We start from the raw sequence: 14,999 nt of genomic DNA, 5'->3' as shown, positions 1-14,999 counted from the left end.
TGATGATTTTCCAGCCTGATGTGCATATTTTTGAGCGGATCAAGTTGGATCCTAAGACAAGATAAAAAGGACTTAGGACAGTTTCGCTGATCACTCGGACTTGAAATATGACTACGAGCCTGCAGTATCTTGGCTTTGCTGCTGCCAAAGACAAGACACTAACTGTTTTGGAATCCAGAAATCACAGATCTCAATTACCTGGATCTGACGCTAGGCTGAAACCTGACACTCTGCTACTGGGCTATTTCAACCTCAACACAACTGTGCTGAACCAAAAGCAGGCATATACTCAATAAACAGGAATTTGCCTCAATTTTTTTTTTTTTTTTGAGACAAGGTCTTGCTCCGTCACCCAGCCTGGAGTGTAGTGGCACAGTCACGGCTTGCTGCAGCCTCAATGCAGCAAGCAATCGGCTTGAGGGCTCAAGCAATCCTCCCACCTCAGCTCCCAATTACATGGGACTACAGGCATGTGCCACCACACCCAGATAATTTTTTTTCAGAGACAGGGTCTCACTATGTTGCCCAGGCTGGTCTTGAACTCCTGGGCTCAAGTGATCACCCTGTCTTGGCCTCCCAAAGTTCTGGGATTACAGGCGTAAGCCACTTTGTCTGGCCGTCAAAGACTACTGAATATTTAAAAGATATCCTCCTGTGGAGCCAGAAACTATGAAAACATCATGGATTCTGGCTGGACCACCTCAACCACTCACAGACACCCAAAGAAAAAGTCTTATTCTCTGATGGGACTATCCAAAATCAAGCTGCTGATTGGTCTTATATATCTGATATGGAGACTAACAGTATTCCCAACTGGTGGTTCCTACCAAAAGTTGTAGTTGAGGGCTGGGCGCAGTGGCTCAAGCCTGTAATCCTAGCACTTTGGGAGGCCGAGGTGGGCGGATCACGAGGTCAGGAGTTCGAGACCATCCTGGCCAACATAGTGAAACCCTGTCTCTACTAAAAATACAAAAAAATTAGCAGGGCGCGGTGGTGGGCGCCTGTAGTCCCAGCTACTCGGGAGGCTGAGGCAGGAGAATGGCGTGAACCTGGGAGGCGGAGCTTGCACTGAGCCGAGATGGTGCCACTGCACTCCAGCCTGGGGGACAGAACCAGACTCTGTCTCAAAAAAAAAAAAAAAAAAAAAAAAAAGTTGTAGTTGGGAGGGGGCACATCAAAAAGAGTGTGGCCCCTTCGCCCACTTCTTACAGATTAGATTTTGACCCCTTCTTGAGATGTCTCACTGCTACTGACTTGTGTTTGCCTTTCTGGACTGGTTACAGTTTGCAACAACAGATTTAATACCCTGACTCTAGTTCTCTCTTTCCTGTCACCCCTCCTGGTACACACAGACCTTAGTAGGTCAGTCTGGTTATTAAACGCAGCTGTCCCCAGAAAGGAACTGATGTTTTCTAGGCTACCCACTAGATAAATGATCAGGACAAAAGGGGTGGCAGATAACATAAGCCTATTTTGAAAAGTTTTAAAAATTCAGGATTTCATCCTGATCAATTCCTAAATATAATATGTCTTTCTAATTAAGATGTATAAAAATGTTTTTTAGTAAAAAAAACTTTTGTCACTCATACAGGTCTGAATGATTAAGAAGACATGAAATTTTCATTACTGAAAGGGATATACTGATTTTATAAGGAAGAAAAAACAAAACCTAGCAGCCGGGAAGGGACAGTGGAGGAGGAGGACATTAATGATTTTTGCTTTTCACAACTATTCCTAAAAGCTTTCCCCCTTTTCCTAAAGTAAATCTCTCAGGGTTCCCTTTCCAAGCTGCCATGAGTCCTTTTAATTCAAACTGACTGCTGAAGTTACAATCATACCTAACAGCACCAACTATGAGATGGCAAAGAACAGCCTCAGCTTCTGCATTTTCCATGTAGAACACCTCCTGTTTGGAACTAACTGCCTTCAAGCAGTCCATCTGAAACCAAGGCCTGAACTGAATTATAAATCAACCACACTAAACTGGGAACCCCAGAATGTCAGGCCCCACGGTGGGAGGCCACAGCGGGGGCCTTGTTAACCTGTACTACCTAATATCTTGCTTGGAGTATCTTGTTTCTAGAAGTACTACATGTGCCCTCTGGGATTATATTTGTTAGTGTATGTACCCTAGCAAGTCACTGTCTCAATCCTGGAAGGCTTTCAGGTCTGCTTCAACTTACCACCCTGAGTTATACTGTGCCCGAGTTGACCATGTTAAAAAAAGGCCTATACAGAAACTGAAAGAGAAAGCCACATGGTTTTCTAAGATAAACCTTATGATTAATGGAGTTTAACTGGCTAAATCCAGGACCCCTAAAAAGGGATAACTGGCCAGGTGTAGGGGCTCATGCCTGTAATCCCAGCACTTTGGGAGGCCAACGCAGGCGGATCACCTGAGGTCAGGAGTTTAAGACCAGCCAGGACAACATGGAGAAACCCCGTCTCTACTAAAAATACAAAAATTGGCCGGGCATGGTGGCGCACGCTTGTAATCCCAGCTACTCAGGAGGCGGAGGCATGACAATCACTTGAACTCGTGAGACAGAAGTTGCACTGAGCCAAGATGGCACCCCTGCAATCCAGCCTGGGCAACAGAGCAAGACTCCATCTCAAAAAAAAAAAAGGGGGGGGAGGGGTTGGGGGCAACTGAGATCAATACTACGGGTTGGTCTTGTCCTGCTACATGGAGGCATGCTGACATAATTTTGCTATAAAGACAATTTGGCCAATGGCAAAAAGTTAAACCAGCACCCCTGAGACTGCATCCCCTAGAAATGCCTGCTTGTAAGATTAGCCCCTGGCTGGCATCTGAGAACTTGAATGGTCAACAGTTTCCTATACTTAAATAAAACTTTCCTGAAATAACAGTGGCTCACTGTACCTAAACTGTTTATACAAACAATATGGTTTACACTGATTTTGGTACATGTTGAGAGAGACTGCCTATGTGACCAGCCCCCATAAAAACCCTGAGTACTGAGTCTCCAATAAGCTTCTCTGGTAGACAACTTATCACACGCTGTCAATCATTGCTGGAAAAATTATGTGTGTTCTGTGTGACTCCCCTGGGAAAGGACTCTTCTTGGAAGCTTGTGCTTGTTTTTTCCTGCACTTCACCCCATGTACCTTTTCCCTTTGCTGATTTTGCTTTGGATCCTTTCACTGTAATGACTCATAGCTGTGAGTATGATTGTATGTTCAGTCCTGTGAGCCCCCTAGCAAATCATCATACCTGGGAGAGGTCTTGGAGACCCTCAATATAACTAGTAATACTTTTTAATAGGTAAACAGACCAGCTTAGAGTTACACATTCCATTTGGGTATAGAAAGACATCACCAAAATTTCCTTTATGCTAGCAAACAGAATTAGTGGGGTACTTACGAAAACAGATCAAACCACTGCTGTTTTGTAACAGATTCCTGGCGTAAAAGCTTCAAAACAATCGGGCGCATAAAATCCCATTTGTCTTCAAACTGAAGAGAACCTTTATTCTTAAAAAAAAAAAAAAGATAAAAGGGAGTTTAATTTAAATGCAGTTAAATAAAAAGTATCCTGTAATTTTTATGAGACAGCTAGAGAAACGAAGGGCTCAAATGTAAATGAACCAGTTTTCCATAATGGGATCCCTACAGGCTTAATCTGTTATTGAGGAATCACAGGAAGACAATCATAAAAGAGAAAAATTAATTGTACAAATGTGTTTAGTGAAGAATTTGGCCTTGTCCAAGGAGACAGTCTGGTCTTTCCTCTTGGCTTCTAGTAGATAACCTCTGGACACTTAGAAAGTTACATCTAAAAACTATGTCTTTGTCTGGGAGGCCTTGGGTCATACTGGATAGGCTAATAATGCAATTCAGGGAGGGGACTGTCCACAGGGGACTGTCCACACCTATATAATCCTAGGTAGAGGATGACCAACTGGGAAGATGAACAATATAACTTGAGATACGGGTTTGGGGTCACAGGGGGTCAGTCAACATGGAGACTGAAATCCCTGTGATCAAGTAATCAGTCACACCTACGTGAATAAGTTCCATCAAAACTCAACAGTAAAGGTTGGGTGAGCTTCCCTATTTGGTGGTACTCGTGCATACTGTCACACATTGATGCCAGGAGAGAAATGTGTCCTGACCACATGTGGAGAGGGCAAGATAAGCTCGTATTTGGAACTCTCCTAAACTTAGCCCTATGAGTCTCTTCCTTTGGCTGATCTTATCCTAATCCTTTCCCTATAACAAATCATAACTATGGGTACAACAGCTTTCACTAAATGCTATGAGCCTTTCTAATGAATTATCAAACCTGACAGTGGTTTTGTGAATCCCCCAAACTTACAGTTGGTGTCAGAAGTGAGAATGGTTGGCCAGGCGCGGTGGCTCATGCTTGTAATCCCAGCACTTTGGGAGGCCGAGGCGGGTGGATCACGAGGTCAGGAGATCAAGACCACAGTGAAACCCCGTCTCTACTAAAAATACAAAAAATTAGCCGGGTGTGGTGGCAGGCACCTGTAGTCCCAGCTACTCGGAGAGGCTGAGGCAGAAGAATGGCGTGAACACAGGAGGCGGAGCTTGCAGTGAGCCGAGATTGCACCACTGCACTCCAGCCTGGGCAACAGAGCAAGACTCCCAAAAAAAAAAAAAAGGAAGTGAGAATGGTCTTACATGGAGACTGTATCATCTAATTTTGTAGTTGTCCTAAATTCCTCACAAAAAGTATATTGGAAATCTACATAAACTCTGAAAACTGAGGAAAAAAAAGAACAGAAAAATACTCATCTCCTTTTATAACGCTAACAAAAAACCCTGACACTGAGCTGTTGAGAAAAGCATAAGAAATGGAAACTCTAGGCCAATCTTACCAGAGAACAAAGATGCAAAAATCTAAATAAATATTATCAAATCAAACAAGTGGCATATCAAAGCAATCAGACCTCATAATCATACAGTTTATCTCTGGAACGTAAAAGTAGTGCAATATCAGGAAAAATAATAACCAGTTACATTACCAAAAACAGAGAGAGAGAAAACCCCCATATGTGTTAGTCATTAGTACTCCTTTTCAAGTTAAATGTGACCATGTGATTTGTTTTTTGTTTGTTTTTGAGACAGGGTCTCGCTCTGTCACCCAGGCTGGAGTACAGTGGAGTGATCATAGCTAACTGTAGCCTTGACCCCCTGGGCTCAAGCAATTCTCCTGCCTGAGCCTCCCAAGTAGCTGGGACAGCACGTGCGCACCACCATGCCCAGCTAATTTTTGTATTTTTTTTGTAGAGACGGGGTCTTGTTATATTTCCCAGGCTGGTCTTGAACTCCTGGGCTCAACTGATGCACTCACCTCAGTCTCCCAAAATGCTGAGGTTATAGGAGTAAGCCACTGAACTAGGACCATCTGATTTGTTTTGGCCAATAAATTTCAACAAAAGTCATAAATTTTCTTTAAGTTTAGGAATACATGTGTAGGATGTGCAGGTTTGTTACAAAGGTAAATTTGTGTCATGGGGATTTGTTGTACAGATTATTTCATTATCCAGGATTAAGCAATTAGTTATTTTTCCTGATCCTCTCCCTCCTCCCACCCTTCACCCTCTGGTAGGCCCCAGTGTGTGTTGTTCCCCTTTATGTGCTCATGTGTTCTCATCACTTAGCTCCCACTTATAAGTGAGAACATGCAGTGTTTGGTTTTCTGTTCCTGCATTAGTTTGCTAAGGAAAATGGCCTTCAGCTCCATCCATGTCCTGCAAAGGACATGATATTGTTCTTTCTTATGGCTGCATAGTATTCCATGGTGTTTATGTACCACATTTTCTTTATCCAGTCTATCATTGATGGGCATTGGGGGTGATTTCATGTCTTTGTTAGAGTGAATAGTGCTGTGATGAACATATGTGTGCATGTGTCTTTATACGACAGCACTGTAGTAACCAAAAAACATCATGGTACTGATATAAGAACATATACACAGACCAATGGAACAGAATAGAGCCCAGAAATAAGACCACACACCTACAACTATCTGATCTTCAGCAAACCTGACAAAAGCAACAGAGAAAGGACTCCCTATTCAATAAATGGTGCTGGGATAACTGGCTAGCCATATGCAGAAAAGTAAAACCAGACCCCTTTCTTATACCATATGCAAAAATTAACTCAAGATGGATTAAAGACTTAAATGTAAAACCTAACTTTCTAGTACACCAGCACCAAACACCCTATGAAACTCATGATTTTTCTTTTTTTTTTTTTTTTTTTTTTTGAGACAGAGTCTCGTTCTATTGCCCAGGCTGGAGTGCAGTGGCATAATCTTGGCTCACGATAGCCTCTACCTCGCAGGGTCAGGTGATTTTCATGCCTCAGCCTCCGAGTAGCTGAGATTAGACATGCACCACCACACCTGGCTAATTTTTGTATTTTCAGTAGAGACGGGGTTTCACCATGTTGGCCAGGCTGGTCTCGAACTCCTGGATTCATGTGATCCACCCTCCTCAGCCTTCCAAAGTGCTAGAATTACAGGCATGAGTCACCAGGCCCAGACTCATGATTATTTTTCAGTTATACAAATCTGTTGATGATATTGCTCAGGTTAAGAACCTGAGATGCATATTGCGATTGTATGGAATATGCAAACTCCCTGAAATTACAACACTGAAACAGTTTCTCAACATTTGATCTGACAATAACCTACATAAAAATCATCTGGGCCGGGCGCGGTGGCTCACGCTTGTAATCCCAGCACTTTGGGAGGCCAAGGCGGGCGGATCATGAGGTCAGGAGATCAAGACCACGGTGAAACCCCGTCTCTACTAAAAATACAAAAAAAAATTAGCCGGGCGTGGTGGCGGGCGCCTGTAGTCCCAGCTACTCGGAGAGGCTGAGGCAGGAGAATGGCGTGAACCCCGGGAGGCGGAGCTTGCAGTGAGCCGAGATTGCGCCACTGCACTCCAGCCTGGGCGACAGAGCGAGACTCTGTCTCAAAAAAAAAAAAAAAAAAAATCATCTGAGGTGGTGATTACACATACAGATTCCTAAAACCTACCTCAGGCCTATTGGATCAGAATCTCTTGAAGTTAGTCCACAATCTGCATGTTTCTCATATTCATGATAAAATTACATAAAAATAATGTTAGATGGTCTATGACCCAAACTAGGTTAAGAACTACAAATTAACATCATACTCTTATAAATGCTGCTTATATTCACGAACATAGTTCATCCTAAAAGTTAATATACTGTCTTGCTCCAGATGCCTGCTTCTATCACACTGTATTCTTTCTTCTTCTTTTTTTTTTGAGACAGAGTTTCGCTCTTGTTGCCCAAGCTGGAGCGCAGTGGCATGATCTCAGCTCACCGCAACCTCCACCTCCCAGGTTCAAGTGATTCTCCTGCCTCAGCCTCCCGAGTAACTGGGATTAAAGGCATGCTCCACCAAGCCTGGGTAATTTTGTATTTTTTGTAGAGACAGGGTTTCTCCGTGTTCATCAGGCTGGTCTCAAACTCCCAACCTTAGGTGATCCGCCCACGTCGGCCTCCCAAAGTGCTAGGATTACAGGCGTGAGCCACCGCGCCCAGCCACTGTATTCTTATCATAAGGACCCATGGGAGATATCCACTAAAAACTCAGTACTGGGATTAGCTATGCTTCTCTCCTGAACTAGTTTCTTTTTACCTTATGGACTTAAATGAATCATGTAAGTAACTTCGCACTCCTCTTAGTGTTGTCTACTGGGAAATTCAGAGTCAGAATTGTGATGCTGTGGCATATACTTTGTGTAATAACTTTATGCCTGGCCTCACATTACTTTTTCTACTTTTTATTATTTTCCTGTAACCCTCATTTTCTTCTTCCCTATGAGGAAGAGGTGTGCAAATAAACAAATAGGAAAGAACCATAGAGAGAACACACTTTCCTTGACTGACATGGAAAAAAAGAATACCCTCTTAATAAGAGGATACTTTCTAATTTCAATTAAGTCTATTTCCACAAGCACTTTTGGTAATTTATAAAATTAAATATAGTGTAAGTCCTGCAATTAAAAATAAAAGGTGCAGAGTACCAGAGTAGAGAGGTACTAGAGATAAATTAAACACTGGTTAGGCTCTGAAATCTCCCAATAGACATTGTTAAGTACCAGGAAACATATTTTTGCTCTCCTTTTTGATGGAACACATAATAAACACTTTCCCCTAATACTCAATTTTAAAAGGAATTTAATAATTAAATGTTTTCTATTAAACTTTTATAATAGATTCCAAAAATGGTGCTCAAGTAGTTCTTTGACCTATTCTCTATTAAACTGAAGAGCATATCATTAAATCATAACTAAGTGGCAGGACACCAAATCCACTATCTACAAAAGAGAATGCCTTATTAATAAGAAAAAAAATCTTCAGACTATGAACCTTGATTTATGTACGTTTTCACTGACTGACTGAAGGCTGCCTCATCTCTATTAACTTGCTACAAAGTCTCTTGAATTCTTTCATTATTATTCAGAATAGCAAACAGGCTGGATGGACTCAACAGTTGCTAGTAGGTCTACAATTCTCTCATTCACTGACTCTTTAGAGAACTTCAACATTTGCAATACTCCTGCCCCTCTATCCTTCACTCCTTACAGCACAACTAATCCCTTCACAGGCACTCTTCTTCTCACACAAATGGGCCATGGGGAAGCCAACAGGGAGTTGACAATGGGGGAATATCTGGAAAAAGAGTATTCTAGGCAGAGAAAGCAGCCAATGCAAAGAACATAAGGTAGAAACATGCTTAATGTATTCAAGGTAGAGCAAAGTAAAGAAAGTGGAGAGAGCAGATAAGGTCATAGAAGTAACTTAGCTTACTGGATCTTACTGAGCTGGATCTTGTAGGACCCTGAAGGCCATTATAAAGACTTTGGTTTCTACTATAAGTGAGGTGAAGAGCCATTAAAAGATTCTGAGCAAGAAGTGTCATAATCTTTTTTTTTTGAGTTGGAGTCTCACTCTACTGCCCAGGCTGGAGTGCAATGGGGTGGTCTCGGCTCACTGCAATCTCTGCCTCCTGGGTTCAAGCAATTCTCCTGCCTCAGCCTCCTGAGTAACTGGGATTACAGATGCACACCACCACGCTCAGCTAATTTTTGTATTTTAGTAGAGACGGGCTTTCACCATGTTGGCCAGGCTGGTCTCTAACTCGTGACCTTAGGATCTGCCCGCCTCCGCCTCCCAAAGTGCTGGGATTACAGGCGTGATCCACCGCACCTGGCCTGAAGTGTCATAATCTTATTTACATTTTAAAATCTCCCTCATTACTATGTTGAGAATACATTATAAGGGGCAAGGGTTAAAACTGGGTGTAGGATTAGAAAGCACTGATGGTGACTTGGACTGAGGTGATAGCAATGGAGGTAGGACGTATGAGAAGTGGTTCAATTTTAGATGCCCAAAAGGTGGTACTAACAGGACTTCCTAACAGTAAGCACCTGAGATACGAGAAAATGGAGTAAAGCATGACTTTAAGGCTTTTTTGTCCAGTAAGTGTGGCAGTACCATCAACTAGAATAAAAGAAGATTTGACAGGCTTATTAAGGAAAGCTTGTGAGACTGGTTTTAGATGTATTACATTTAACATATCTATTAGACATTCATATGAAAATGTTGAATAGGCAGTTCAATATGGAAATCTAGAATTTAAAAGGCCTATCAGAAAATAAAAACTTGAAGTCATCAGAATACAGATGGGTTTTAAAACGTGTTATTGGATGAGATCACTGTGAGAGAAGTGATAAATAAAGATGGAGACCCAAGCCTGAGGTCTTAGATATCCAGCATTAAGAGGCGGAGAGAGGAGTAAGAACTAGCAAAGGAGACAAAAAGAGCAACCAGAGCACAGGTGGCAAGAAAAACAAGAGTATGGTATTCTGGACAAAAAGTGAATAAAGTGTGTCAGAAAGACAGAATAATCAATTTTAAGAATTTCTCCTGACAGATCAGGTAAGATAACCACTGAAACAGCAATATGGAAGTTACTGAAACTTTGTCCACAGAAGTTTTTGCAGAGTAGTAAGGACAAAAACCAGATTAGAGTGGAATTAAGAGAAACTAGGAGCCAGGCACAATAGTTCATGCCTGTAATCCCAACACTGGGAGGCTGAGGCGGGTGGGTCACTTGAGCCCAGGAGTTCGAGACCAGCCTGGGCAACATGGAAAAACCCTGTCTCTACTAAAAATACAAAAAATTTGGGCCAGGCGCGGTGGCTCACGCCTGTAATCCCAGCACTTTGGGAGGCCGAGGTGGGCGGATCACGAGGTCAGGAGATCGAGACCATCCTGGCTAACACGGTGAAACCCCGTCACTACTAAAAATAAAAAAACAATTAGCCGGGCATGGTGGCAGGCACCTGTAGTCCCAGCTACTCGGGAGGCTGAAGCAGGAGAATGGCGTGAACCCGGGAGGCGGAGCTTGCAGTGAGCCGAGATCACACCACTGTACTCCAGCCTGGGCGGCAGGGCCATACTCTGTCTCAAAAAAAAATAAAAAATAAATAAATAATTAAAAAATCTGGCTGGGCACAGTGGCTCGCACCTGTAATCCCAGCACTTTGGGAGGCCAGGGTGGGTGGATGATGAGGTCAGGAGTTTGAGACCAGCCTGACCTACAATGGTGAAACCTTGTCTCTACTGAAAATACAAAAATCAGCCGGGTGTGGTGGTGGGCCCTGGTAATCCCAGCTACTCAGGAGGCTGAGGCAGGAGAATTGCTTGAACCTGGGAAGCGGAGTTTGCAGTAAGACTGTGCCACTATGCTCCAGCCTGGGCAGCAGGGGGAGACTCTGTCTCAAAGAAAAAAAAAAATTAGCTGGGCATGGTGGCGCCTACAATCCCAGCTACTAAGGCCTGGAGGCGGAGGTTGCAGTGAGCCATGATGGCACCACTGCACTCCAGCCTAGGCGACAGTGAGACCCTATCTCAAAAAATAAATAAGTAAATAAAAACAAAAATAAATAAGTAGAGAAGAAGAAAACTAGAAAGAGTACAGACAATCCTTCACAATTTTTCCTGTATAAGAGAGTAAAGAAATGGCATGGTAATTGATAGGGTGAGAGGAAGTGAAAAAATAATATATATATATTTTTTGAGACGGTGTCTCACTCTGTCTTTCAGGCTGGAGTGCAATGGCATGATCTCTGCTCACTGCAACCTCCGCCTCTCGAGTTCAAGTGATTTTCCTGCCTCAGCCTCTCGAGTACCTGGGAACACAGGCGCCCGCCACCACGCGCAGCCAATTTTTCTATTTTTAGTAGAGATGGGGTTTCGCCACATTGGCCAGGGTGGTCTCAAACTCCTGACCTCGTGATCTGCCCACCTCAGCCTCCCAAAGTGCTGGGATTACAAACATGAGCCACCGCGCCTGGCCAAAATAATAATTTTTTAAAGTTAGGATACAGTATGATTGTATGCTGACAGGAACATTCCAGGATGTAATGAAATGTTGATGATGTGGGGAAAGGGAGAGAAACTGCTAGTGAATTTAAATTGCACTGGATAGGCAAGAGGGAATGGGATCTAGTGCATATGTGGAGAAGTGACTACAGGCTAAGAGGAGAAGGCAAAAGAATGTACATGTAGGTGCTGGTACAAGGATAGATGTTGTATGACTCTGAGAAGTTCATATTTTATTGCTTTAATTTCCCAGTGATGTGGAAATAAGGACAATGCCTGAGAAGACGGGGGAGGAAATGCTAGAATGTTGACAGAAAAGATGTGAAAAATACATCTAGGAAAGTGGAAGAATAAGTGACTCTGGAAATGCAGTATGCCTGGCCTCATTGTGGTCATGAATTTAAGGTGCAAACAGCACGGTTGTGTCTTTTTCTTGAGTGGCATTCAGCTGCACAGGTACTGGCACTGAAAAGTGGAGAGACAGATTTAACCAGGGTTGTACACTTTTCCCAAGCAGAACAAGACAGGGGCAAGGATGCGAAAAGTGTATTGAAGGGAACAACTGTAATGATTGAGAAGAGAATTTATGTTGGGTAAGGGGGAGAAAATGGACTTCAAGATGAAAAGAGAAAGAGACTTCTGCTTCCCATCATGACAGAATAACAGGAACCAGATTTTCCCTCCTGCCTAAACAAACTAGAAAACCAAAAGCAGTGCAGGATAGCGCTTCCTGAGAAAAGAAAAACAAATGAGGTGAGCGCTACAAATGTCCAAACATATTGCCTAGAGAGTGTCTCCAGCCCTCATCACAAGGACGGGAAACCCAAACAGCGGCTAGCGGTTTCACTACGTTTAAGAGGCAGAGTTCAGAGTTTGAAAAGGCTGAGGTGACTAGAATTTGTGGCACCAAGGGAGCTCTGGATATCTATAGAGAAGGTCCCTGAGGCCTGTGGCTGAGTACTAACCTGTACCTGGGTGTGAGAAAACTATATGAGACCGGGGAAAGAACCATTAGTAAGGAATGGGAATGGGCAGAACAATCAGCAGAGCGCACATAGGGCCAGAAACAGTTAGTGTTGCTACCAGCCAGAGTGGAAACACCCTTTAAAGTGCCAGGCATTGGGTAGAGTCCACAGAAAGTTATTGAGTCTATAGTGGAGCCAAAGTAGCCCCCGAGTGATATTCTGGACACACTTTAACAAAACTTACAGGTAAGCTTCAAAAGGATCAAACTGATTCCAAGTTACCTAACTGCATCACAGCCAAATACAAAACTATTTAGAGAAAATTTTTAAAATCAAGCCCCTAAAACATATACTCACAATGTCTGACATCCAGTTAAAAACTACCAAGCATGCAAAGAAACAGGAAAATATAACCTATCACCAAGAGAAAAAAAATCATCAAAAGAAGCTGACCCAGAAATGACACAGGTGTTACATTCAGTAAACAAGGACATTAAGTCAGCTATTATACATATTCTATATGACCAAAAAGGTATGGGACAGCATGAACATCACATTTTTTAAATGGGTATCAGTAAGCTGTGGAACATCAAATGACCTAATCTACACATAATTGGAATCCTGATGTAAGCGTGTAGAGAGTATTTGAAGAAAAATGCAAAAATGTTTTCTAATTTGATAAAAACTATAAACCACAGATATAAGACATTAAACAATAAGGTGGTAGAGTCAGTGAACTGAAGGCTTTAGTACTGGAGGTGGACTGTTGGAATAAAAGCACTAGAGAGAGTCAGAAAGACAGGGTGGTATCAGGTAATCAAGTAGGATGCTTGAAATTGAGATTATGGAAGGATGGAATTTAGCAAAAATTTCTCATTTCTATTGTCTTTGTTTAATCATTCCACTGCAAGATTTTCTACTATTTTTTTCATTGCAAATATATGGCATTTCACTAACTGGGGATTATAAAGGCCAACAAATTTTGTACATGTGGTATCTGTTGTACAAAAGACTTCTTTTGATTTTCCTTACATTTCCACGAATGGTTTGAATATCTGACATCTGTAAATAAATTTTAGTTCAGCATTTGCATCCTCTATTAACTTCACTATAATTTTCAGTGTAGATGTGTGAATCACTGCATCACTGTGATTATTTTACTTTGTAATATCTGACTGCCAGTTATGTGTTAGGTGCTGTACTGTTCCAAACAGTTTACAAGTATGAATTAATCTTTACAACTATCCTATGTGTTCAGTGATATTATTCCTTTATTATTATTTTTTTTTTGAGACAGGATTTTGCTCTGTTGCCTAGGCAAGAGTGCAGTGGCATAATCATAGCTCACTGCATGTTCAAACTCTTGGCCTCAAGTGATCAAGTGGCCCTCCTGCATCAGCCTCCCAAACTGCTAGGATTACAGGCATGATCACTGTGCCTGGCCTATTTCCATTTTATGCACACTGTACAACCTGAGGTTAAGTTAGATTATTTGTCAAAAATTACAGGCAATAAGTGGCAGGGCAGGAAATCAAATCCAAGCAGTTTGGCTCTGTTAAAGCTACATTCTTAATTAACTATTCTCTGGTCCTTCCCTGGATAAGGAATGAATGGGCTTCTAATCCATGGGCCAGATCCAGCCCTTGGCTTAATTTCATCAGGCTTATAGAGTAAACTGCAAAGATCTATGATTATAAAAGTTTAGTGACAATTATCTAGAAACCATATGGTGGAAACATCACTATATAAAAGACATTTCTTTTCAAACATGGTGGAGGAGGAGGAAGAGGACACTGTTTTCCAAGAAGTTAAATATCTCTTTCCACTGAAATAAAAAATTTCATACCACACTTCCTTTAAACTTTTAGGTTCCTTTCATAAAGGAAAAAAATTTCCAACAAATTCTAGCAATACTTGTATTTTCTGAAACCCAAACAAATAATTTTAAGGAAAAAGCAAGAATAATAAAACTGATAAAAGAGTTTAAACTTATTTTGGGGAGCTTGTCATTTATTCATTGAACAAACATCTGAGACTCTACTGTGCATTGGGGCACATAAATGAAAAGACCTCAAGCAACTCACATTATAGTATAGTGCTCCTTAAACTGTAGTACATGGACTCCTGAAGGGTCCTAGGGTATATTCTTTGTTTTTTTCCTTTTTTCAAACACCAACTTGAACCAGACACCCAGGATACATTCTTAAGACTCAATCTATAAAAAGAATTTTAAAATTTTGTTTTCGTTTTTAAAAATCTAACAACATATTAATACAAGTAGAAATTTGAACTGCTCATATGATCTTAAAACCAAGCATTAACCATAAAGGGAAAAAAATTTATAAATTGCACTACATTAAAATTAATTTTAGCCATTAAAAGACACCATTCAGGGAGTGAAAAGGCAGCCCACAGAGTGGAGAAGATACTGCGCTTTTTTTTTTTTGATACAGAGTTTTGTTTGTTGCCCAGGCTGGAGTGCAATGGCAAGATCTTGGCTCACTACAACCTCTGCCTCCCTGGTTCAAGTGATTCTCATTCTCCTGCCTCAGCCTCCCAGGTAGCTGGGATTACAGGCATGTGCCACCATGTCCGGCTAATTTTTTATTTTTA

At 41.8% G+C, this 14,999-nt stretch overlaps 1 protein-coding gene across 1 annotated transcript in view; it reads right to left on the bottom strand.

Moving 5' to 3' along the window:
• CUL5 (cullin 5) overlaps window positions 1-14,999 on the bottom strand; it is a 102,462-nt gene that overhangs the window by 72,832 nt on the left and 14,631 nt on the right. The window contains exon 2 of the mRNA XM_032167302.2: window positions 3,386-3,495. Within this exon, the coding sequence (XP_032023193.1) occupies window positions 3,386-3,495 (110 nt within the window). The remainder of the gene's footprint in view (window positions 1-3,385; window positions 3,496-14,999) is intronic.

This window comes from Hylobates moloch, unplaced genomic scaffold, assembly GCF_009828535.3.
Source record: "Hylobates moloch isolate HMO894 unplaced genomic scaffold, HMol_V3 SCAFFOLD_11, whole genome shotgun sequence".
NCBI lineage: Eukaryota > Metazoa > Chordata > Mammalia > Primates > Hylobatidae > Hylobates > Hylobates moloch.
Note: the sequence above shows the minus strand (reverse complement) of the source record. Positions and strands in the feature narration are given on the sequence as shown.